Below are 26,336 nucleotides of genomic sequence, written 5' to 3' on the forward strand. Positions count from 1 at the left end.
GAAAACCATTCCAGCATACACACCCACACACTACAAAGTATGGGAGGGATAAGGACTAAAGACAGGTGCAAGGCCCACCACCGCTGGGCCTACAGCCCAGACTCAGCAGTCAGTAGAATACTTGCAGGGGATGCTGGCTCTGATCTACCTCTGATGAATAAGCAGGACCTGAGTCAGCCAAGGAGCAGGCAGAAGGAGAGCTCCAGTGCAGGTTATTGGCATTCCTGCAGTGGGGGCAGAACTCCTGGATGGCCTGGTCTGTCTGTGAGCTTGAAGAGTTGGATTTCTGAACTCAAATGCCAAGCCAGGCCTGGCACCGACCAGGTTGAGCCTTCCTTTGTGTTTGAAAACCCTTTTTGTATGAAGCTGGTATAACTTTAAATGGCCTGCCAAGCAGAGCCTGTGAGAAAGCTCCTAGGCCAAACTGCTTTCCTGAGGCCCCCACAGTGCTCTCTACCCTTGCCAGAACTGCTTCCCCACCTCAACCTCTGTAAAAATCCCCTTCCTGGGAATGCACCTTTTCTCAGCAATCTGGCCAGGGCGCTGGAACTGCCCCTTGCAGGACTGAAACAATGTATTCTCTCACTCCAAAATGTGTGTGTTGGGGGGTGGGGGTGGGGGAAGACCCAGAATTGAAGCATACAAGGAAATCTGAGTTCCTCAATGGCTGGGAAGGTCTGGCTTTTTTTTTTTTTTCTTCTGAGCACTGGGTAATACAGGCACTACATCTACCTCTTTATTTACACCCCCACCCCAGAGATCCAAGACACAGGCATGATTATCTACTGTGACCCAAGGACACTGACATGATTTATACCCACAAGAATACAGGTATGAATACAGGTACCCTAGAATACAGGTATGATTATCCATGTGACCCAAGGACACAGTTACCTACTAACCCTAGGACAGAGGCGTGACCAACGCATATGACCATAAGAAACTGTATGATTACCCCATGTGACATTATGATACAGGTGTGATTACCCCCCATGTGACCACAGAACACTGGATACAATGACCCCCATTTCAATGACAAGGAAACTGAGGCTGAGGGGCTCCAGGTCCAGCTGGCACATGATAAAGTTAGAAGTCTGGATAAAAATAGATGATTCTATAACCTGAGTTCCTTCTACTACCATGTACACAACAGCTTCAAACTGGGACTCAGGACATTAACTTTTTAAGGTAACTTTCAATTTGAAATAACCTGAGACTCACAAAATGTTGCAAAATGCTACAAAGAACAGTGTATACATTTCAATCAGTCTCCCCAAAGGTCATCTTTTATGCCACCTGATAATGACCAAAACCAGGAAACTGAAACTGACACAATACTAAGACCTAATCTGTAAATCTTATTCCAGTCTCATCAACTGTCCCCTTCGTGTCCTCTCCTAGTCCAGCGAAGCAAACGGAGATTACTTGTATACATGGCATGCAAGGTTCATCATCTCCTTGTTTCCTACAGTCTGAAACAGTCTTTAATGATGCTGATACTTTGTTGCTGTTGTTGTTGCCAGTCTGGGACTTGAACTCAGGGCCTGGACCCTCGCTGTCCCTTAGCCATTTTTGCTCAAGGCTGGCACGCTAACATTTGAGCCACAGCTCCATTTCCAGCATTTTGATGGTTCATTGGAGATAAGAGTTTCACAGATTTTTTGGCCTACACTGGCTTCAAATCACAATCCTCAAATCTCAGCCTATTGAGTAGCTAAGAATACAAGCATGAGCCACCATTGCTCAGCAGTTCTAAGACTTATTTATATGTTCTTTATAGATTCTAAAGCTTTCAAATGTTTTCTCTCATTCTGTGAGCTCTCTTTGTGTCTTCTTGACATTGTCCTTAATAAATATAACATTTTGATTAAGTCCAATTTACCTGCTTATTTCTTTCCACATGGGATTTTCATGCAGATTCTCTAGTAACTGTTCTATGAGAAATATTTCCAAGAGTTTAACAAATACAGAGGTGATATCTTCAAAATTTATGAGCATAAAATAATGCTACCTCATTTTTTGTTTATTTATTTATTTTGAGAAAGGCTGAAGTCAGGTGCTGGTAGTTCATGCTTGTAATCCTAGCTACTCAGGAGGAAGATTGTGGTTAGAAGCCAGCCAAGGCAGGAAGCCCAGGAGACTTTTATCTCCAATTAATCACAGAAAAAGCCAGAAGTGGAGCTGTGGCTCAAGTGGTAGAGTGCCAGCCTTGAGCAAAAGGAGTGCAGGGACAGCACTCAGGCCCTGAGTTCAAGCCCCAGGACCAGCAAACAAATAAGAGAGAGAAGGGCTACAAATCAGACCCAGACTCTGTGCATGCCACGCAAGTGCTTTAGCAAATGTGCTCTATCATCCTCAGCCTTCTTTTTCAGTCTGCAGGATCTCTAGTAAAGTCTTTGTGTGTGTGTGTGTTGTGGTGCTTGAACTCAGGGCCTAGGAGCTGTTCCTGAGCTTTTCTGCTGAAGGCTAGCACTCTCACTTTGACTAACAGCTCTACTTCTGGTTTTCTGGTGGTTAATTGGAAACAAGAGTCTCACAGATTTTCCTGCCTAGGCTGGCTTCAAACCACCATCCTCAGATCTCAGCCTCCTGAGCAGCTGGGATGACAGGCCTGAACCACTAGCACCCTGCATAATGTCTCTTTTTCATTCCTAATATTGTTGACTTCTTCCTCCTCTTTTTTACTTTCCTGATACTGATTTTTCTTGGTCTTTCCAAATTACCCTGTTTTGGCTTTGTTAGACCCCCTCTGCTGAATATTTGTTTTCTTATTCACTGACTTATGCTCTTATTTTTATCTCTTCCTTTTTCCTCCCCCTTCCTCCATTTTATTTCTGGCTTAGTCTGTTAATTTTTTTCTAATTTCTTAAATTGGACACTTAGCTCATTAATTTGGGACTCTCTCATACTTCTGGTATTCTATGATACAGTCCTCTCTTTAACATCTTGTCTTCCTTCCATGAACTCAGCCGGCTTGGCAAGGTGGGACAGTGGCAGGCATGGAGCTGGGTAGTCTGCCACCTCCCATAGGAGGCTCTTCCTGAGAGCTGACAGCCAAACAAAGCCATTTGGGGTCATACTGAATTGGGGGAAGTGGCACCTCATGACAGGGAGTTCTTGTGGCCTTGCCATCTTGTCCTTGCAAACTCACTTCTATTTTTCAGAAAATCCGCGCTGTCAGGCCAAAATGCAATGAGGCAGATGCTCTAGTACAGACGGAAATGAGCCAAAGCAATCAAGCCAGCTCCAGCTGGTAGCTCACAACACTCCAGCTTCAGGCTAGGAATAATCTTGCCCTTTCCTCTGCTTCCTACCCTAAGTCCTAGGAGCACTTAGCAGTGATGCCCAAAACCATCATAGGAGACTGTGAGTGATGATAAAAGAGGCTAAGAGATCATGTGTCCAGCTCTCTCCTTTGTACCAAGGAAGAGACAGAGGCCCAGTTCATGCATTCAACTTCGTGAACTTTCTATATTGCGGGTAGAAAATACTCAGCTTTGGGATGGGAGGAGAACTCAGGGGTAGAACACATTCCCAAGGCCCTGGGTTCAATCCCAGCACCAAACAACAAACCAAACCTCAGCATCATGCATAATGCATTCTGCATTCTGCTTTGAACTCTACTTTGTGGATACTGTCTTGTGATCTTGTTCTTACTGTGTTCATCTGCTGGATATACTTTTGTACAGCAAAGTGTTTAAAAGGTGTATGTCACTTAACTGGTCAAAGATTAAGTTATATGCTAAAGTTAAGAGTTAATGTTTGGGGCTGGGGATATGGCCTAGTGGCAAGAGTGCTTGCCTCGTATACATGAAGCCCAGGGTTCAATTCCCCAGTACCACATATACAGAAAATGGCCAGAAGTGTCGCTGTGGCTCAAGTGGCATAGTGCTAGCCTTGAGCAAAAAGAAGCCAGGGACAGTGCTCAGGCCCTGAGTCCAAGCCCAGGACTGGCAAAAAAAAAGAGTTAATGTTAAGAGTTACATGTTAAAGTCTTACACTATATGGCAGACAAATGAAGAGCCAGTCCCAGGGGTTCATTCCTGCTCAGGAGGCTGAGATCTGATGACTGAAGTTCAAACCTAGCCCAGGCAATAACAATCATGAGACTCTACTCTTCAATTAACCAACAAAAAGCCAGAAGTGGATCTGTGGCTCAAGTGGTAGAGAACTAGCCTTGAATAAAAAAGCTCAGGGATAGTACCTAGGCCCTAAGTTCAAGCCATAAGATTGGCACACTCACACACATGCAAAAGACAAATGAAGACATAGAGCATCTGAAGAATGGAATCACAATAAGACTAATTTAATAAATATATTGAATTGTGTACACTACATACAGAGGTGATCTTACCTCTAAAACAAAACAAACCAGGCCAAATGCTGATGGCTTGGCTTATGCCTATAATCATAGCTACTCAGAAGGCTTAGATATGAGGATGAAGGCTCAAGTATGCCCAGGCAGGAAAGTCCATGAGACTTTTACCTCCAACTAACCACCACCCCCTCAAAAAGGAAGTAAAGCTGTGCTCAATTGGGCTCCTTCCAGTGCTGGAACAGACACAGACAGACAGACAGACAGACAGACACACATACACACACACACACACACACACACACACACACACACCCCAAATAAAAACATTTATTTATTTATTTTGCCAGCCCTGGGGCTTGAACTCAGGGCCTAAGCACTGTCCCTGGCTTCTTTTTGCCCAGGGCTAGCACTCTACCACTTGAGCGACAGCGCCACTCTGGCTTTTTCTATATATGTGGTGCTAAGGAATTGAAGCCAGGGCTTCATGTATGTGAGGCAAGCACTCTACCACTCGGCCATATTCTCAGCCCCAAATAGAACATTAAAAAAAATTTGGGGGGCTGGGGATATGGCCTAGTGGCAAGAATGCTTGCCTCCTATACATGAAGCCCTGGGTTCAATTCCCCAGCACCACATTTACAGAAAATGGCCAGAAGTGGTACTGTGGCTCAAGTGGCAGGCTGCTAGCATTGAGCAAAAAAAAAGAAGCCAGGGACAGTGCTCAGGCCCTGAGTCCAAGGCCCAGGACTGGCAAAAAAAAAAGTAAAAATAAACTACCCTTTAAAAAAAAAAGGGGGGGGGTCTCATGTTAAAAAAAATTTTTTTAATGGCAGTGCATCTAAAGTACTTAAGCACAATGCCTAACACAAAACCAATGTTCAATAATGTGACTGGGTGTTACGACTATCACTTTCAAAAACGTCAAGAAAGCAAACAAACCTAGGCAAAGAATAAGAAATGTTTACTATTAGAAATCAGAAAGATGATATAGTAACATATGGAAATTCTTAACATATTTCTAGTAACTACTATATATAACTCTATGCTTAAAAATGAAAATCTGGGTGAAGATTATTTTCTTGGAAAATAAATTACCAGATTTGACTCAAAATAAGCAGTTGAAAAATTCCTGAATAACCATACAAGCATGGAATAAATTGAAATGGTTATCAAGTGACTACTTCTAAAACTAGAAGGCCCAGATGGGCAAATTTTGCATACAAGGGTCAATTATTTCCTCATGCTAAACCCTTCCAGAGTACAGGGAAGGAAGGAAGCTCCACACTTCTTTTATAAAGCTAGAACAGCCTTGAAACAAATCTAAAGAGAAAAAAGTTAGCCACTGGGGGCTGGGGATATGGCCTAGTGGCAAGAGTGCTTGTCTCCTATACATGAGGCCCTGGTTCAATTCCCCAGCACCACATATGCAGAAAATGGCCAGAAGTGGCGCTGTGGCTCAAGTGGCAGAGTACTAGCCTTGAGCAAAAAGAAGCCAGGGACAGTGCTCAGGCCCTGAGTCCAAGCCCCAGGACTGGCAAAAAAAAAAAAAAAAAAATTAGCCACTGGCTCAAGCCCCTAATCTTAGCTACTCAGGAGGCCAAGATCTGAGGATATTTGTTAAAAGCCAACCAGGACAGGAAAAATCTGTGAGACTCTTACCTCTAGCCATCTAAAAGCTGGAAGTAGAGCTATGATTCAAGTGGTAGAGCACTAGCCTTGAATAAAAAGGCTAAGGGACAGCATCCAGGCCCTGAGTTCAAGTCCCAGGGCTGGCAAAATAAATAGATGAGTTCAAGCCCCAGTACTGGAACACGAACACACACACACACACACACACACACACACACACACACACACACACACACACGAGGGAGAGGGAGGGAGGGAGGGAGGGAGGGAGGGAGGGAGGGAGGGAGGGAGGAGTTTTGAAAACGAAACAACAAAAAGTCAAAATGGTGTGGGGGGGGGGTTGGCTGGTTGTCAGGAGAGGCCTATGGAGCCTTCTGGAATTATTTTATGTTTTAATTCTAGCACTAGATACTTAGATGAGTCTATTGAACCCATCCATCTGAACCCACATGACCTGAAGAGAAGACAGGCTAACAGGGAAGGCAAAGAAGGAGCAGGCTCCATGTCATCTCCACACACCAAGTGGAGGGATCAGAAGTAAAAGGAAAGAAAATAGTCAGCACATTGGAGGGCAGATCCTCCAATTAGGGCCTGGGCTGCCTTTTAAGGGAACCCACTAGAAGTACATGGAGTTTCAGAGTTGCTTCTGGATGAACAGAGGAGAGTGTGGCATGGATACTAGGTCAGGAAAATGCTCAGGAAGGAGGTGCTTTGAAAGGAAATGCAGAGTGACAGACATTCTGCAGAGCAGAGAAGCATTTGTGCCTTGTCCCCTTTTCTTCAAAGACAACAGTCCTTGACAGGGTGTTTGCAGAACTACAGGACAGGACAGGAGCCCCATAGCCTGGATTTAATCCCAGCTCCACCACTTGTGAGCTAGATGATTTTGGACAAGCTCCCTAACCTCAGTGAGAGAAAAGGTGTGCAAATGTGGATGTCTATACCTGATTTCTGCCAAATGTATAATAACAGCTGTTACAGTAAACTGGCACCTATACCCTAGAGCCCAGTAATTCCACTTTCTGATATATCCCTGGCAGAAATTCACCACATGTTCATCAGAAGACATAGAGCCTGCCAGGTACAGGTGGCTCACACCTGTAGTCCCAACTACTCAGGCTGATCTAAGGATTTTGGTTTGATGCCTGCTGGGGCAAAAAAAAAATCCCTATGAGACTCTTATCTCCACTAAATCACTCAAAAAAACAGAAGTGGCACTGTGTCTCAATGTGGTAGGGTGCTAGCCTGAGGCAAAAAAAAATGCTCAGGGACAGGGCTCTGGCCCTGAGTTCAAGCCCCACAACCAACAACAACAATAAAAAAAAATTTAAAAAGAGGTGGACCATTGGACACTGGTGGCTCACAACTGTAGTCCCAGCTACTTGAGAGGCTGAGATTGGGAGGATCTCACTTCAAGGTCAGTCTGGGCAGAAAAGTTGGAGAGACCTCTTCTCAAGGAAGGCACATGGTGTGTACCTGTTACCCTAGGTACCAGGAAGCCTAACAGGCAGTTAGTGCCTGTGAAAAGAAAATAAGACTTTATGTCATAAATAACCAACAAAAATAAGGGTGAGCCAGGCACTGGTGGCTCAAACTTGTAATCCTCTCAGGAGGCTAAGATCTGAGGATCGAGGTTCTAAGCCTGCCAGAGCAAGAAAATCCATGAGACTCTTAATCTCCAATTAACCACCAAAAAACCAGAAGTGGAGCTGTGGCTTGAAGTAGTAGAGTGCTAGCCTTGAGCAATAGAGCTCAGGAATGGTGCCCAGGCCCTGAGTTCAAGCCCCATGACTGACAAAAAAAAATAAGGGCTAGAGGCATGGCTCAGAAATAAGAGCACTTTGCCTAGCAAGTGTGAAGACCTGAGTTCAACCCCAGTATCACCAAAAAAGAAAAAAAAAGAAAAGATGTGGATAAGCCAGGTGTGGTGATACACACCTGTAATCCCAACACACAAAGAAGCTGAGGAAGGAGGATTCTGAATTGAAGGCCAACATAGGCTATAGAAAGTTTGAGTCTATGTAGCAAGAACATCTTAAAAAATAAAAAGTATGGATCACAGCTGCATTATTTCTAGGTAGCACGGACTAATACACTGTAACACACTGTAATATGGTCGTGTCATACAACTCTAGACAGCAAAGAGAACTAAATTATTAATGCACATGGAAAGTACCCCAAAGGTAGTTATCAAAAGAAAGAAGCTAAAATGCAACTGATTTATGCAAAGTTCAAAAATAATCAGACCAATGAGTGTTGGGCAGGGGTTATGATAACTTAAGTATAGTACAGGGCAGCTTCCAGGGATCTACTATGTTCTTGAAGTAGGTTCTGGTTACACTAAGACAGATCATAAATCTGAACATCCAGAAGTTGTGTGGAGCCAGGAACAGATGGCTCATACCTATAATCCTAGCTACTCAGGAGGCTTGAGATCTTAGAATCATGGTTCAAAGCCAGCCCCAGGCAGGAAAGTCCATGAGACTCATCTCCAATTAACCACCAGAAAACTGGAAGTGGCGCAGTGGCTCAAATTGGTAGAGTGCTAGCCTTGAACAAAAGAGCTCAAGGACAGTACCCAGGCCCTGAGTTCAAGCCCCACAACCAACAACAACAACCAAGTTGTATGGTCTTCTGTACAAACTAGCTATGCTATAGTTATTTACATAAAGGAGTCAACCTCATAAAGGGAACTGAATCGTGAATAAGGATAGAGCTCCACATAGGACTGATAAGGGGGATTAAATGAGGTGATATTTACAAGGCACTTAGATCAGATCATGGCAATGGTTGCCCTAAGTGTAGATCAGGACCCACCTCCGGCTCTCCTTTCTTTACCCCTTCCCTGAGCCTTTTTTCAAGGTACCAATGAATTGGTCTTGAGCTGAAACCCTAGGCCACTGGACTTCAAAGGCTCATCAGTGAGCTTAAGCAACTTACCCAAGCTCACACTCCACATGGTGGAGCTAAGAGCTATTCCCAAGAACCTGAAATCAGAGATGGGTTCTCTCATCAGAACCCCTAATACAATCTATCTTAGCATTTTGGATACACTGTCTGAAATGTTGTGTTGTGTAAATTTAGAACTGAGTACTTCCAATCGATCATGAACAATAGAACTTGCTTTTTACTTACATGTGGCTCATATTTTCTGTAGACATCTTTGACTTTAAAAAAACGAAATAAACTGGGTGCTGCTGGCTTACACCTTTAATCCTAACTACACAGGAGACTAAGATCTGAGGATTAAGGTTCAAAGCCAACCTGGTCAGACAAACCTGACAGATTCTTATCTCCAGTTAGTCAGCAAAAATCTGTAAGTGGAAGTGTGTCTCAAGTGGTAAAGTGTCAGCTTTGAGTGAAAAAGCCAAGAGAGAGTGGAAGGAGAGTGGAGTGAGTTCAAACACCAGTACCGGCACACACACATGCATGTACACATGTATGTACACACACACACACACACACACCAATTCTTTAACACTGGTTTCAAACAAGAATCTGGGGTGAGAAATACAGAGGAATGCTCAGCCCTGCACTTCCCTAGCTTTTCTGGGTATCATGGTGACCAATCTGTCCAAAACCGTGGTTTCGGAGGATTGATTTCTGTGGCCTGGAGAGAGGAGCAATTTCCTTCCTCGTGGCAGCTCAGAAGCCAAGCACTTTCTAACCGTGAACTCTCTCCAGGTCTGAGCCATGCAGAGAGACAGGGCCGGGTCTGGGAAGAAAGAGTTGGCTGGGATCAGCCTGCCCACCTCTGAGGTCTGGCTTCGGGGAGAGGAAAACAAGTTGGCCCACAGGGCTGAAAGCAGGGGCTGGTATCCAACAGCCCTGCACGGGGGCCGCCCAAGCCCGACACACTTTCATGTCCCAGATGCCAAATTCTATATCTGTAAACACAATGTGTTTCCTTTCTCATGCTGGGTTTGGAACTGTTATTGTTTGGTGCTTTCTTTACAGCCCCAAATGTAAGCAGAGCACTGTGGGCTGTGGCTTCTGAAGACTCCTTGTCCCTCGATTCCACACACAGAGAGGTGGTGCAGAATCAAGGAACAACTTCAGGTGAAGGCACTCGTGAAGTATCAGGGCCTGACATAGGCTGGGAGTGTCAGATTCAAATCCAAGGCAGCAAGGGAGCACCTGCCTGGGAACCTTGGAGCTGGGCTCTGGGAAAACCACATTTTCCAGGGAAGCATGCTTTCTTAAGTTCTTGGCATGGTGGAAAGCAAAAACACTACAACAGAACAGATTCAGGAGAGAAGTATGACGGGAACCAAATGCCAAGACTTTAGCCAAACCTGAAATCTACTCCCTCACAAGACCCTTAGACCACAAACTTCACACCCTGTGCCCTGGACAGTGTACAGAATCACTCATTCTGAGCCTGTTGGCATGTATGTGTGACACAGTATAAGTGCAAAGTATTTATTCCCCTTTTTGTGTTCAGTTTCCAGATTCTCCTGAAGAAAGGGCATCCACTTTAAACATCTGGATGTCCACAGAACTAACACAGAGAGGCACCACCAGAGTGGCAAATGCTCTAGGAAAGTCCATTTACAAGGTACTTCTTTGTCTGCAGGCTGAGGGGCTAGGAATAAGAAAAGGTATGCAAAGACCAAAAAGGGCTAATTCTGCCTAAGGAGTAATAGCTGCCTAAGGAATTAAATTGGAAAGGATTCCAGTACCATAAGATCATTTCTGGACATAGGAGGAAAGCGTGCTATGGTTAATTAGCAATGTCTGACCTGGGCCCAGAATAAGGGAGTAGTGACGTATTTGCTAGATACAGTAGTTCCCCCTTATCCAAGGTTTTGCTTTCTGAGATTTCAGTTACCCACAGTCAATCACAGCCCAAAAATATTGCATGGAAATTCACAATTCTTAGTTTTAAACTGGGTGCCATAATAAAACCTCAAAGTGTCCTGCTCCATCCTGCCTAGGGAGGGCATGAATCATGCCCATCTCTAGTGTACCCGTGCTGCATAAGCTATCTGCTTGTTAGATACCAGTAGCCATGTATTATTAGGTCAACTGAGGCAATATCACAGTACTTATGTTGAAGTTACCCTAATTTTAATTAATAATGGCTTCAAATGCTGGGTAGCCGTAACTTACACCTATAATCCTAGCTACTCAGAAGGCTGAGATCTGAGAATCGAGAATCAAAACCAGTCCAAACAGAAAAATCCAGGAAGCTCCAATTAACCACCAAAAAGCCAGAAGTGGAGCACCAAATTTTAGAGATAGAGCACCAAATTTTAGAAGAAGAAAAAAGCTAAGGGACAGCACCCAGGCCCTGAGTTCAAGCCCTAGGACTGGTACTAAAGAAAAAGTTGGGCGGGGGAACTCTCAAGTGCAATAGAAGTGATGCTAGAGATTCAGAAAGAGCAAAAGAGGAGGTATGAGTCAGGTAGCTGAGCTAGCTGAGCAGAAAAAGCTGAGTAAGGGCATGAAGCCTGAGTTCAAGCTCTGGTGCTGGCACAGGCATGCACTCGCACACACACACCTGAATTCAAGCTCTGGTACTGGCACATGCACACACAACCATAAAATGCTTCCTTGAAGTGAAAAAACTTACACACTAAAACCCATAGTATAATATTTTGGGACTGCTATTATGGTATATTGTTATAAATTATCCCATTATATACATATATGTATTTTATTTATTTATTTATTTATTTTGCCAGTCCTGGGCCTTGGACTCAAGACCTGAGCAGTGTCCTGGCTTCTTTTTGCTCAAGTACTCTGCCACTTGAGCCACAGTGCTACTTCCGGCCATTTTCTATATATGTGGTACTGGGGAACTGAACCCAGGGCTTCATGTATGCGAGGCAAGCACTCTTGCCACTAGGCCATATTCCCAGTCCCCCATTATATTTTTAATTTCCTTTTTTTTTTTTTTTTTTTTTTTTTTTTTGCAGTTCCAGGTTTGAACTCATGTTCTTATGTTTGCTTGACTTGCTTCCTTCTTTTCTGCCATTTAAGACATAGACATGCCTCTAACCTACCTTTTTGCTGGTTATTTGGGAGATGGAGTCCTATGTGGACTTTTCTGCCCATACTAGCTTCAAACTATAATCCTCAAATCTCAGCCTCTTGGGTAGCTAGGATTACAGCTGTGAATCACTGTTACCTGGCTTAGTTTCTTACAATACCTAACTTATAAATTGATCTTTATGGTAGGTGTGTTTTGGATTTAATAAAACACAGGATAGCCAGGTGTTGGTGGCTCATGCCTGCATTCCTAGCTACTCAGGAGGCGAAGATGTGAGGACCATATTTGGAAGCCAGCCTATGCAGGAAAATTTGTGAGACTCTTATCTCCAATTAAACACCAGAAAACTGGAACTGGACCTGTAACTTAAAATGGGAGAGCACTAGCCTTGAGCGGAAAAAGCTCAGGGACAGTGCCCAGGCCCTAAGTTCAAGCCTCACAACTGGCAAAAAAAAAACAACAACACAAAAACACCATCACAGTATATATAGACAGTTCAGTACTATCAAAATTCAGACATCCACTGGGGATCCTGGAACAGATTCCCTGTAGGTAAGAGAGAAATGACTGTACTCACCATAGCCACTCCAAGCAGGAACAGAGGAAATCAGAAGCCTGTCACTGGTGACAGACCCAGCAGGAAGTAACCATCACTGTAAGACTTCACATATGGAATGTAGCACAACACACAAGCCCTGAAGGAACCAAAGGATCCAGCCTGTTTCCTTATTTAAGACTCAGTTATTCAAAAGCTGCTCCTTTAAGAAAATCCCTGTGGTCCTACAGATTGTCTAACTTATGTGTGGAACCTCTGGAATGTGTGAAAATTGGACATAACAACCAATAACTTCTCTTATCTATAAGCAAAAAAAGGACCCAAGGGAAAAATTTAGAAAATCCAGTGACAGTATCAGCCAAGAGGAGGCATGGATAGGCCCCCACACTAAAACGTGACCACATGAACAAGGAGCTGAGACCTCCCTGCATCCTCCAGGGAGACAGCCTTCCAAGTGCCTTCTTCCAGCCAGGCACCAGCTATGTTAGAGTGTGTGGTATGTTACTTGCGGCTTTGTATGTAAGATTCACAGCCAACAAATGTACTAGCCTAGAAAATTCACCCTTTTACATATCCTGAAAGTCTCCTCTACTCTACAACTCTCCTCAGTTGTTACATGTGTAAGTGTGCTGTAACATGATTTCAATTTCAACCCAACTGTAGGCAGTGTTCGAATCCCAACAGCAGGCAGCCCCCAGGGATCCTTGTAATGATTCTGACTTAGGCCAAGGCAGAGTACACATTGGCATTCCTTGGCAGTACTCCTGAACCTCCAATACACCTGGTCCCCTCAGATGACATCTCGAACTGTTGAGGGCCAACAGCTGCCATGGGAAGAAATATCAATCATGAAGGAATCATGGGGAAAGGGATTAAACATTGGGAGAAAAAGACTTAGCTGAGACATTCCACATCTCATCAATTCCGTAGCCATAGCCCCTACTCTTTCCATCAGGAGGTAGGACCAGCACAAAGGAACACAAGCACACTTCCTGAGCCCACATCCAAGAAGGGCCCAGTATTACTGCAGATAAGAACTTAGCGCTAGGAATGGGTCTCTGGTTTTGTTCATGGGGGGTGGAAGGATTCACACAAAGCACCTAATTCATTAAAGGAAAATTAAAATGTAGGTCTGAGCTCACAATAGAGATGCCCCTTTTAGAGTAAGGACACAGGGATGCAACACTGAGCTCAGCACATGCCACCAGACAAACCTCCTGGCAGTAGACAGCTCTGAGGCTCACTTACTCAAGCACCATCCAGAACCCCTCAAAGTCACTTATCTTGAGCCACAGCTTTCATGTGATCGGCCTTTAAAACAAATGTTGCTGATGCCCCTGGCTATTTCCAATCTGCCCTACAGATATGTCCACACTTTGTCTTGTGCGCACACAAACTGCCATTCGGTGGCAGAAACATCTGTTTTTGAAAAGCTTCTGTTCCTGGTAGCAATCTGATTAATTGAACAAAGCACATAGAAAGCACTTCTGACAATGCTCAGTGCTCCATAGGGCTTTGTGGTCTGTCTTTGGGATGCAACCTGACAACCACCTGTGACTGACATTCTCAACTCTGCAGTCCTCGGCCACCCAGACCAACACACCACACCTTCTGAGGCTGTGGAGACCACAGGGGCTTCCAGACCACAGGTAGAATGCTGCATACCACGCTCCACTATTACGCTTACATCCTGAGCATTTCAAAAGCCCTCAGAGACCTCCCATCTCCCTCTAATGAAAGGCACTACAGAAACCCAAGGCATGATTATCACTTCTAAAAGGAAGGGGGGGGGGAATACTGGCTCACAAGTATCTGTACTTGTTCATCCACAGATAAGGTGGCTTTATAATCTAGTTCCCTAGAGAGCCATTTATTTTGGTGAAGCCAGTGTGCATAGCAGACATGGTAGAAGCCATCAAGATAACACAAGAACAACCCAGTGGACTTTTGAAGTGTAAACATAAAAGTCTATTAAGAATACAATGTTGGTTTAATCCCAAGACAAAAAAATTTACTTAATGAAAAGCACAACTCATCTCAAGGAGGAAATATCGATACCAGCTGTGAGCAGAAAATGAAGGGATTCCTTCCAGGGAACATCTGAATTGCAACCCGGTGCCTTTCCAATATTTACTCTGGACATAAAGTCTCAAATATTTTTCCGAGGATCTCATTTTTCTCCAGGAGGAGGAGAAAGAGGAGGTCAGAGAGGAGCCTGGGCAGGACTGAAGGAGAGCTTACTTGGCAGATCCTGCAATGTACAGACCCACCCGTCCCAGAAGACTTGACCTGACAAATTTGCCTCCCTTCTCTTGGGTAGAGGTAGGAGCAGACTCCTTGCCGGGAGATTTCTAGTCACTCAAGTGCTAATGAGTACCCCAGCAGACAGCCTCCCTCTGGCTGCCAGCGGAGATTCATGACATCCTGTGCGAAGATGCACCTAAGCAGTGTCATGCCTAGAGCCCGACATTCATTTTCCTCTCCATAGTGATAACATTCTTATGCCGTTTCTTGGATTTTATTTTTTCAATATATTCTGGCAAAAACAGCAGGACAGTGAGCACTAGGGTGAGAAGAGAGAGCTTTTTAAAAGAGGATTTTCTGATTGCCAGCATTGTCTCACTACTTTCAAGAACTACCACTGGCCCTGAAATCAAGACTTGATTATCTGTGCACATGGTAGCACATACCTATAATGCCAACTACTTGGAACACTAAGTTAAGTCCAGCCTGGGGGAATTTAGAAAAACCTTGACTCAATATAAAATGTTAAGGTCTGCAGAAGTAACTCAGTGGTAAGAGTGCTTTCGGAGAATTCAAGACTCCCTTGGTTTCTCCCCCAGTACTGAAACAAGAAAAGACTAACCCATCATAACATATGCTGATGTTGGGAACCTACCACCATATTGAAGCTTGTTTCATTTACAGGTACCTCCGGCCTCCCACCAGCACACTAGCTGAGAGAGAGAGGAAAGCATGAAAGTAACATAACAGTAATCCGATATAACAGAATGCGGCATACTTTAGAAACCACCTCCAATCTCAGCAGGACCTGATAAATTGTCCCAGCTTGTCCCTGTACCTGAGTGAATAACAGTCATTCATTCATTCATTGACTCAATGATCCACACATCATTTCTCCATCCATTCTACAGAGAGGTAGCAGAGCAGCTGCAACAAAATGAAGCGTGAACAAGAGAGTGACTTCCCAGCTTCACCACCTACTAGCTATGTCTTTGGGTAAACCATGTAATGTCTCTAGGCCATGGTTTCTTCATCTCTGAAATAAGAGCAATAATAGTGTCTCTTATTAGCATACTCACAATGATTAAATAACTAAATTAATGTAAGTGCTTGGCAAAGAATAAGCCCTCAAGGGTTAATCAGCATAATGATAGTAATTATAATAATTACTATGACTATTAAAAACATATACTCATCCACAACTTTGTGCCAGGCTCTGGACAAGGCAGCAAACAATTTTAGCCTTTTGATTTTGTGAGGTTCTTTAGTGGGGCATTGGATTTCTCAGGGCTACACCTCTAATATAACTTCCCTCACTTGCCAGGCATGAGTGTGAGGCCAAACACCTGAGTATTTAGACAGACCCCTCCCACCCTTCTCAAAGCCATGTTTAAACAATTATGAGCATTATGTTGCAGGTACCCATGACCATAGGAGGCCAGCTCAGCACGGTGCTCATCTTGCAGAGGCATCTTTTGTATGAGTTTTGGGTTACAGCTGGGCAATGCAAAGCCATAGAGTCGCAAAACGAGTTTTCATAAGCTCAACCTGTCACAAACCAGGCAAGGGCTCAGGCTGACATCCCCACAGTAAGATGAAACAGCATACTTCGTCAGGCACTAAACACTACCACAATTCCAACGTCAGGGGGACACTGATTAAAACTGATGTCAATAATTTATGAAATACAATATGGTCTTCAGATGCTCTTTTTAGAAAAAAAAAAAAAGAAAGAAAGAAAGAAAAGGGGTGGGAGGGCCCAGTAACCCAGGTGGTTTAAAACTGTTCATGCATTTTCCCCTTAAACGTACACCCCCTCCGCACCATGCATGGGTGCTCCTTAACACAGTGAATGTAAATGCACATGTGTATGGAAGCATGTGAACACTGCTGATACATGTGGGCGGAAGAAAGTATTTAGTTATTCCACTGAGAACTGTCGAGGCTGTAACGTTATACATAGTCCTGTCTTTCAGATTGTTTCAAGGGTTGGTTGTTTTTTTTTCCCCCAGAAGAAATCAAAAAGTGCATTTAAAATAAAGCTGAACTTTTCAATGCCTCATGTTTATTCTGTAGAAAAAGAGTAAGAAAACTAGACCCATGAAAGCAAGTAAGATGTGCATGTCTTGGTAATCTGTAAATACCTCAGACCTATGGAGAATTATTTCCAGCCAAATAACATCAACATTTTAAGCTTTTAGGTTGGGGGACTAGGGGCAGGTAGGGGCTAGCCTAGGGAAGTTAGCCATTTAAGTCTTTTGTAAATTATGTCTGATTATTTTTAAAAGGCAAAATCAGAATGCCACCATGACAATGCCTCATTTTTTATCAAGATTGATTTTTGGAAAAAAAAAAGAAAGAAAGAAAAAGAAAAACCCACAGTGATCAGCCTGAGTAGTAAGCCGTCAGGGCAGCTTGACTTATGTGTCAACGGTGCAAAATTCGCAAGATGGGATTACGTTTGGTGGAAAAATCTTGAGTTGCTGATAGACAAAAGTAGTGTCTGAAGAATTTATTAATGCTTTTTCCTTGCTCAGTGCCCTTCAGTATCTCAGAACACCGGTCAAACACTAATTCATTCACATATCTTCACTACTGGGCCTTTTCATAAAAAGCTCGACCTTTCATTGTAAATCATTCCTAAATGCTCCTTGCTGGCTTTCTCTCTTACAGAACCATGGAAAAATCACTAAGACTTCAATTAAGACTTTATGGGAACTTCAATCTGATGTTCCCAGCTATATCTACAAGGTATCAGAACATCTATTCAAAAAGGAAACTATAAATAACCTTAACAGATTTGAATTGGCTTTGCTTTTATGAAATGACTGAATAATTGGCAAGATTTAAAGATATCTTAACTGAGAATTAAAATAACTTCAGTTAAAAAAAAACAGAAAAAATATTGTTAGCCGATCATTTGTCATGTAGATTATGTACTTATTAGGCTTAATTAACTTTTTGAACAAAAACTTCTGGCTAATTACATTAGTTAATATGTTGATTGCTCAACTGGGCCAAAAAAAAAAAAAAGCCAATCCAATTTGTGCATAGCTTTGGTGGAAAGACAAAAATCCTAAACTACAGAGATTATTTTAAGGATAATGCCATTATTATAAGAAATGGAGCTTACATCTTCACATCCCAAGTGACAGAGAGAGGTGGGTGGGCGGTGAATCAGAACAATACCAACTCTAGGAGAAATCTTCAAGCCAGTAACATTTTACCACATCTAACTGTCCCCCCTTCAATGTATTCACTCCCATTTGTCCAATTAAGCCCCGCTGGAGAGCATACAAAGTCATCTTTGCTATGCATATACAAACTAAAACTGATAGCAAAACCCTGGGAAGCCCTTCAAATGTCAATAAAGGGTTTTTACGCACAAAAGGAAGCGAAGAAAAGAGGAAAGGGAGAGAAGAGATGGGAAAAACCAACAATTCTCAGGGAATTGAACAGATCAAAGGAAATTTATTCTCCAAGACCACTAAGTCTGGGTGTAACTTTTCTCTGTAGAATGCTGAAATGTCTCCTCACACGGGAGACTAGTTCTGTCTTTTGAAAAAAGGATGTACAATTATGTCTGCAGAAGCCAGGCATGAGTGCGAAAATGGAGGCTCAGTCATGCAACCAGAGGAGCAGGCATCTGTGGACAAGGACGCCAGCCTGGGCCTCTCTACTGACTGACCCTCCAAGACATGTTTTCCATTCGCTTGCTCCAAAGTCTGCATCCACAGTCTTGAGGCACAAACTATTCGACAACAACGTGACACAATTAATCAGAACCAGACTTCAAAACGTGTGTTTGTGGGGACCAGCAAACTTTGCAATGTGTCTCAGAGGGTGAAGCAATTGAAGATACTAACACTGACTGTTTGGGGGGAGGGGAAAGAAAAAAGTCTATGTCCACAAAAGATGCACGCCAAATGGTGCATTTACTGTCTATATGGTTTATTACAATACTGTAGGATTTCAAATTTTACATCTTATACTGAAAAGGGTATCTCTCATTCCTCTGCACCAACTAACTTGTACACTCAGAAACAGAACATCCTCTTTCTTTTTTTGTCTCCTTTCTGACCCAGGCATATTCACTGGTGCCTGGTTTTGTCAGATTTCTCTTTCAGGAATTGAAAACTCCATTAAAATCGAGACACTGGGGCCTTAGTTAATTCAAAACTGTTCAACTTCATAAAACCCTGAAGCTACCTTTTTAAAAAATCTGGTATACTTTTTTTTAGACCAGGATTGAATTAGTTTAAAATAGTTACTGAGCCCTTCTTTGTAATCTGTAGATAGTAATTAATTAAAATCTCATCACTCTCCTTTTGCTAACACAAACACGCTGTTCAAATGAGAAGGAAATTTAAAAGAAAAAAAGACAAATAGAGTGAAGTTTTTCGTCGGGTACCAAGGTGGCTCCAAACTGCAGAGTTCCCTGCCGTCTCTCAAGGGATTAGTATGGGGACGCTGGAACTTCCCTGGGACAGGCTCAGAGTCCCCAACGTGGATCTCCAACCGCGGGCCCAGTTGCGGCCCTAGGAAAAGGGTGGCGGGGCGTAGGTGAATCCCCAGGACTAGCCAAGCTGAGAGGAAGGCAATGAATCTGTTTCCGTTTGGATCCAGGATTAAAGGAACCTGTTGCCAAATTATCCCTGAACCACCTTCCCTCCAGCCCTGCAGCATTTCTCCAGCCGCAACCGGGCTCCGCAGAGGGCACGCGGGGGACGGAGGGAGGCGCACACCCAGGCGTGCACAACTCCGGCGCGGCGAGCGAGTGACCGCTCTCAGGGTTCTCCCCCGGGCTTCCAGCGACGTCTCCGCCACCGGCGAGGCCCGAAGGGAGCCTCCCGTGTCCCCACCCCTCGCCCGCGGCGCCGCGGCGCCCCACTCACCCACGCACTCGTTGGCCTCGCGCGCCGTGGCGCGCTGCCAGGGCCGGTCGTAGTGGAAGGGCTTGCAGCGGTCGCACTCCGGGCCGGCGGTGTTGTGCCTGCAGTCGCACACCAGGCTGTCGTCCCGGTCGCGCACGCAGCGCGCCGCGTGGCCGTTGCATTTGCAGCGTCCGCCCACCTGCAGGTCGGACACCGCGTAGAAGTAAGAGTCGCGCGCCAGCTCCGAGTCGTCCTCGTTCTCGTCGCCGAACGTGTGCAGGCGGCTGAAGGCCACGCGAATGTCGGTGGCCGTGACCCAGTCTTGTAGCACGGGCGAGTTGTCGAAGTCGTGCGCCGAGGGCCGCCCGTCCAGCGTGCTGAAGGCGATCAGGCCGCCCGACAGCGGGCGCATGTCGGTGTGAGAGTCGGTGCACACGGCCTCCTGCTCGTTCTGCTTGGTGATGGGCGCGCGGTGCGGCCGGTTGTACATCTTGCGGCACTGCGTGGAGTAGAACTGGAAGGGCACCCACGTGCGCCCGTAGTCCATGGACTTGTAAATGGCCATGGACTCGGGCCGTGGCGAGCAGAACTGCAGGCTCACGTAGGTCACCTCAAACTTCTTGCCGAGCGACAGCGTGAGCGTGACGTTGTGCGGGAACTGCAGGTAGTTCTCCGACTGCCAGCACGTCAGGTTGTGCGGGTTGTTGAGGTCGGTGAGGAAGGCGGGCGGATGCGCCTTCTTGGGGTCCGAGGCGTTGCAGAGGTGGCACGAACGCAGCCGCTCCTCGCCACGCTCGCTCACCACGCAGTAGCGCGCCGGGGGCCGACCGCAGGTGCTGGACACCCGCACGTCCTTGCCGAAGGCCGCGTTGACAAAGTCCGGGATGCAGCGGCGCGGGTGGCCGTTCTCATCCGAGCAGGGGTCGGGCTGCGCCGCCTGACCGGCGAACATGCTGAGCCCGGGCCCGCCGCGCACCGCGCCCACCAGGCACGCCACGGCCGCCAGCGCCGCCAGCGCCTCCCACACGGCGCGCATCATGCCGCGTCCAGCCTGCCCCGGCCCCGCCGCGCCGCGCCGAGGAGTCCGGTCCGCCCGCCGCACACGGCGCCTGCGGAGAGAAAGGGAGCCGCGCTCAGCCAGCCCGCCCCGCCGCCCTCCAGCCGGCGGCTGGGGCGGCGTGTGGGGGAGCGGGCGAACGCCACGCTTCCCGGGCACCCACCCCGCGGCCGAACACCCGCCTCGCTCCCCCGCAAGTCCCGAAGCCCGCCTGCCTGCACCGCCCGCGCCCCTTCTCCGCCGGCCAGACGGAGAGCAGCGGACGAACGCTTGGCTTCCCCGCCGCCTCCGCCTCCAGGCCGCCCGAAAGGCATGCCCTCTCCCCCTGGTTGTCCCCTGCCAACCTGCCCGCACCCCAAATCTGGAGCACAGAAAATTTGGGGGTCCCCCAGCCCCCTGCTCCCCTTCCGCAACCTGGGGTCTCTCAAGCTATTCCCCACCGGGGACTCCGCGTTCGGGGCTTTACCTCTAGCGAGGGCAAAAAAAGAGAAAAAAAGAAAAGTTTTCTTGGCCTGGCCCAGCGCGGCTCGGCTCGGGGAGCCCGCGCGCCGGACGCCCGAGAAGCTCTCGCAGACTGCGAGCGGCGCGTCCTGCCTCAGCGCGGGCTTGCCAGCTCCATGCCCGGCGCGGCCGTCGCCGCTGCCGCTGCCGCTGCCCCAGACCCGGCCCCGGCCGCCGCCGCCGCCTCCTGCGCACGAGTGACGACGCGGCCGTCCGACTCCCGCCGCGGTCCGAGTGCTGCCCTGCCCGCGCCCGGGGCGCACACACACTCACGCTCGCTGGCGCGCACTCACACACGCACGCACGCCCCCGAGGGCTCCGGCTCCGCCGCCGCCGCCGCCGCCGCCGCCGCCGCCGCCGCCGCCACCACCGCCACCGCCGCCGCTCGCGCTGGGAATGGGGGGCGGAGGGGAGCGCGGGGGCGGGGCCGCCGGGCGGGGCGCCGGCCAATAACGTGGGCGAGCAGCCGCCTGCCTGCAAGCGAAGTTTTCACCCCGGTAAAAGAAGAAAGTTAAAGGGAACCGGCCGGAGAAGCAGAGGGAGAACGAGCGCGGGCGGATAGGAACCCGGGAGCCGGAGAAAGGGCCAGAGACAAAGACAAAGCGAAGAAGAACGCCCGGGGAAACCCCGGAGAGGGGGCAGGGCCCGCGCGCACCCCGCGGTGGGGAAGGGGAACAGGCCCGAGGTCGCCCGGCCGCCCAGGGCCCCCCGCACGGCCCCGCCGCCCCCGCGCGCGAGAGGGGGAGGAGTGCCTCCCTCCCCCCTTCCCCTAGTCCCAGCTAAACACATCTGTGTTTTGTTTTCTTTGCCGCACCGAGGTCGCTTTTTCCTCCAGCCCCGTCTGGTAATCCGGGTGGCACCCGCACAGGACCATGCCCTGTGGGCACACCACCCCCGGTTGTGAGGAAGGGAAGAAGGGTGGGATCTCTGCCGGCTCCGTTCCCGCTCGAATAGTTATCGATTGTGCCCAGGGCCTGTCTGTCCCGAACACCGTTCTTTGGTGCCAGAGCTGTGGAGGGCAGGAGGCTGAACGGGCAAAAAAGCAGGGCAGCACCTGGATCTTGGCCAATGCCACTCGCAGACTCGTCTGCCAAGCCTCAGACGTAGAAGCAGCCCAGTCCTACCAGATCTCCTAAAGCCGGCTTGTGGGTGCTTCCTTGCTTGTTTCTGTGGGTGCTACCTGATCTCCGGGCATCTCAACGAACCCTCCCCAAACACTTTTTCAAAGAAATAAGTGACCCCATTTCACAGATGCCGATGCTCAGATCTCATGAGCATGAAGAAACTTACCGGTGATCTCCCAGCTGATAAAGGTCAAGTCCAGGCATAGAAACCTGGGCTCCTAGCCTAGTGCAGTGGCAGATCCTATAGGCTCAGCTACTCATTAGTCTGAAGTAGGAGGATGGCTTGAGCCCAGAAGTTCAAGGCCACCTTAAGGCACTATGTTGAGAGCCCCCTCAAAAGGAAGAAACTTAGGTACCCCAGTGGCTCACGCCTGTAATCCTAGCTACTCAGGAGGCTTAGAGCTGAGGATGTAGGTTAAAAGCCACCCTGGGCAGGAAAGTTTGTAAAACTACTATCTACAATTAACTACCACCACCACCCCCAAAAAAAAGAGCCAGAAGTGGAACTGTGGTAGAAGGCTAGCCTTGAGCACAAAAGCTCAAGGAGATACCCAGGCCCTGAGTTCAAGCCCCAGGACTGGCACAAGAAAGGGAGGAAGGGAGAGAGGGAGGGATGTCTCCTTCCCTGCATCACATTTGTCGAATGGATAAACCTACCACCTCCATTATGTGGTCTCATAGCCCATCCTTAGCACCATCTAGTTATTCCTGTACTCATTCTTGGTCACCTTAACAAAAGGACTAAGGACAGGGAAAGTATTCTTTAAGGCCATCCTGCTACAGCAGCCATACAAATTTAGCCATACAAGGGGGAACCTACTTAGCTGAGTTTGGAACCCAATTTCACTTGTCTTGTCACTTGCAACGTGCAGTCAAGTAACAGACTAGGGTGGGTCTAGTTACTTGACCTACAGAAATAGTCCTGGTTCTGGCCCATGAGGTTGCCTTTTGCCCCCTGCATGAGCCCCATTAAAGGGCTCATTCTGTCTTGCTGGCATTTTCATAAGCCCTGAGAACCTAACAAATGCTTTAGGGCTGGTCTAGCCCAGCCCCAGTCTTCATGGAAGAAGGCCTTCCCCAGCATCCCTAAGAGCAAGAGGGGGCCACCCAAGCCAGCTCTTCCAGGTAGGGGAGCTCACCACAGCCAAGGACATAAATCCATTTCACTGTAGGACAGCCTGGACCCGCAGCCTCTCCCTGGGGAGTCCTTCAGCTTTGCCTGCCAGTGCAGGTTACCACTCCTTGCTCTATTTGTTTATGCCTTGCCTCGTGGCAGAAAGGCTTTCAGGTGACTTACAAGGGTACTTAAAATATGGCAAAATAACATACATTAAAAGTGAAGTGGAAGGAAATAAATGTTTAACCATTGTGGACTGCAAAATCCCAACTGTATACTGAAAGGCAGAACAGCACTTAGGAGGACACATTTTTAGAGACAGAGTGCTTGGGTTCAAATGCTGCCTCCATTGTGTGACCTGCCAAAAAGCCTTTGTATCTTTTCATGTTCCAGCTTCCTCATCTGTAAGACAGGAGTAAGTCATACGGTTGTGAGAACCCAGGAAGTAGACCAAGACTATTACAGTTTATAACACATACACAGTATATACTTAAATATACTTTCACATATATGCCTGTGTAAATATACAGAAAGCCAGGCACACAAGGGATATACACATATGAGCTACCCATATTAAATTCTTGGAACAATACAGAAATTTTGGATTATTTAAAGAACATGTCAATTACATAGACATTCATGTCATATAAAACAAAAACAGAAAATTGGAAAAACACACAGTATAATTTCATATTTACTTTTTATTATTTTTTTCCTTTGGTGTTAACATATTTACTTTTTAAAAAGTATTCTATGAGGCCAGGGAAGGGGTGACATTGTCCAAAAAGAAATGTACTCTTACCTAATTTATGTAACTGTCACCCCATCGCCTTTATGCTAACAATAGAAAAACGTTAAGTATGCCATGCAGAAGCCAGATCTGAAATACATTGGGACAAGATAAATTATACAGGACTCACAGTGAGGCATTCACACACAGCAAGACCAAAGGAGGCTATGCTTAGGAGAAGAACACAAAGGCACAATGCCTATGAGTATCTGATCATATAAAATAATATTATTGAAATGAACTCCAGGAAATGGAAATTAGATGTTTTTCTTTGTTGCTGTTTTTGTTTTCTTTTCTGTCTTGTTTGTTCATTTATCTGTCTTTGGGAGGGTAAGAGGGCACAGAAATGGAGAGACAAGGGGTGAACAAATGCAGCACAGTGGTAATCACGAGACACAATGCTGAAAATGAACTATATGACTTGTGAATGGGGACAGGAGGGAAAAACTGGGAGAGAGCGAGAGAAAGGGTGACATTGTCCAAAACAGAAATGTGCTCTTTACCTGACTTATGTAAGTGTAACCTCTCTGTAAATCACCTTTACAAAAAAAAAATTTTAAGTACACATAAAAAGTCATTAAGACTAGTTATCTCAGAAGAAGATTACTGGTGATTTTTACTTACCTTTGCTTGGATAGTCTCAATTTTGAGCAAGAAAGTAAGAATAAAAAGCTAAGAAAAAAAAAAAGCAAGGGGAAGACAAAAGTGGAGAATGGAATGATATTAAAATGCACCCTATTGGCCTATTCACCTCCTGTGTGTGGGCTAACAATTTGTTCCTAAGCTTTCCTGCAGCCCAAATGAAAAGGAAACCATGTCCCAAACACAGTTCCCAGTGTCCATAAGATTAAAAAAAAAACTGCTCTAGAGAATACAACTACTCTGGGCACTAAAATCAGACAGGAATATCTCCTGGGGGCCCTCATAAAGGGAACACAGTGTGAGGTACTGAGCAAACGTCCCAGGCAACATCCCCATTAATAGTGACAACAGGGAGCCCCATGGGCGGTTTCTGTGACAGGCCCTTAATATAAGCAGATGGCATTGCACCAAAACACAAGTCAGGAAAAGACATCCTGACAAGAAGGGATCAGAAAGAGACAAATTGGGGTGCTCAGCTTGCTGTCTACTCGATCAAACATATTGTGGAGAATCTACCAGATTCCACGGCCTGATGGATCTTGCGAGGTAGCACTCCACAGACTGTGGCCCCTCAATACTAGCTGAGTTTATGCCAAAGGTCTTCAGCAGGGAATAGAGGGAGATCTACTTTTATTGTGCTCACTTAGGTCTAACCTTAGCTTCTCTAGTACTTCTTGTTGGACAGGATTGCCTCACTACCAGGAAGTCCAGAATCTTCAGGAATACTTCTCTACCTCTGTTTAAAACCCACCTGTTGCCTTACTCCTGTGATCCTAACTATTCAGGAGGCTGAGATCTGAGGATCAGATTGTAGTTTCTTGCCATCCCAGGCAAGAAAGTCCAGTGAGACTCTTATCTCCCATTAACCATCCAAAAGCAGAGAGTGAAGCTGTGGCTTGAGTGGTAGAGTGCCAGCCTTGAGCAAAAATGCTTAATGACAGTACTCAGGCCCTGAGTTCAAGCCCGAGTACCAGCACACACACACACACACACACACACACACACACACACACACACACACCTACCTGTCGCTTCCACAGTTAGTCCAATTCCAACCCTGAACAGTAACCTAGACCAAGCTTCTGCCCCTTCAGACTTGTGAAATCAATTTTTGTTTAATGCTACATGTTCCTAGTTATTTTACTGATTTCTCATATGACATGGGTTTTTTTTAACCACTCTGCAGCTTCTCCAACACCCTCTAATTTGTCAGTGTCCCTTCCCAAAGCACGCTGCCTTTTGATGAGACAAATGAAAAAAACAGATGTCCAACTGTTGTGAGAGCTTCTCAAAGTGGGGATTATAAATACCCACCAGCCAAGGCCTATCAGCCTCCGAGCAGCAGGACACAGGGTAAAGACTGGAGTTCAAAACACCAATGTGGGTCTTGAGAGAGAAACCAACTCCCTAGGTGTTTGCAAGGCACACAGTAGGAAAGAGGCACCTATGAGACCCGGGGCAGGAACTGCCGAATACGTGGACTTGGAGA

The 26,336-nt window shown here is 46.5% G+C and overlaps 1 protein-coding gene across 1 annotated transcript in view; it reads right to left on the reverse strand.

Moving 5' to 3' along the window:
* Ntn1 (netrin 1) overlaps positions 1-21,293 on the reverse strand; it is a 176,225-nt gene extending 154,932 nt beyond the window's left edge. Inside the window, exons 1-2 of the mRNA XM_048365222.1 lie at positions 21,140-21,293; positions 19,638-20,725 (exon numbers count right to left, since the gene is read on the reverse strand). Of these exons, the coding sequence (XP_048221179.1) occupies positions 19,638-20,655 (1,018 nt within the window). The 5' untranslated portion in view covers positions 20,656-20,725; positions 21,140-21,293. The remainder of the gene's footprint in view (positions 1-19,637; positions 20,726-21,139) is intronic.
* Positions 21,294-26,336: the final 5,043 nt, after the last annotated feature.

This window comes from Perognathus longimembris, chromosome 17 (genome assembly GCF_023159225.1).
Source record: "Perognathus longimembris pacificus isolate PPM17 chromosome 17, ASM2315922v1, whole genome shotgun sequence".
In the NCBI taxonomy this organism is placed as follows: Eukaryota; Metazoa; Chordata; class Mammalia; order Rodentia; family Heteromyidae; genus Perognathus; species Perognathus longimembris.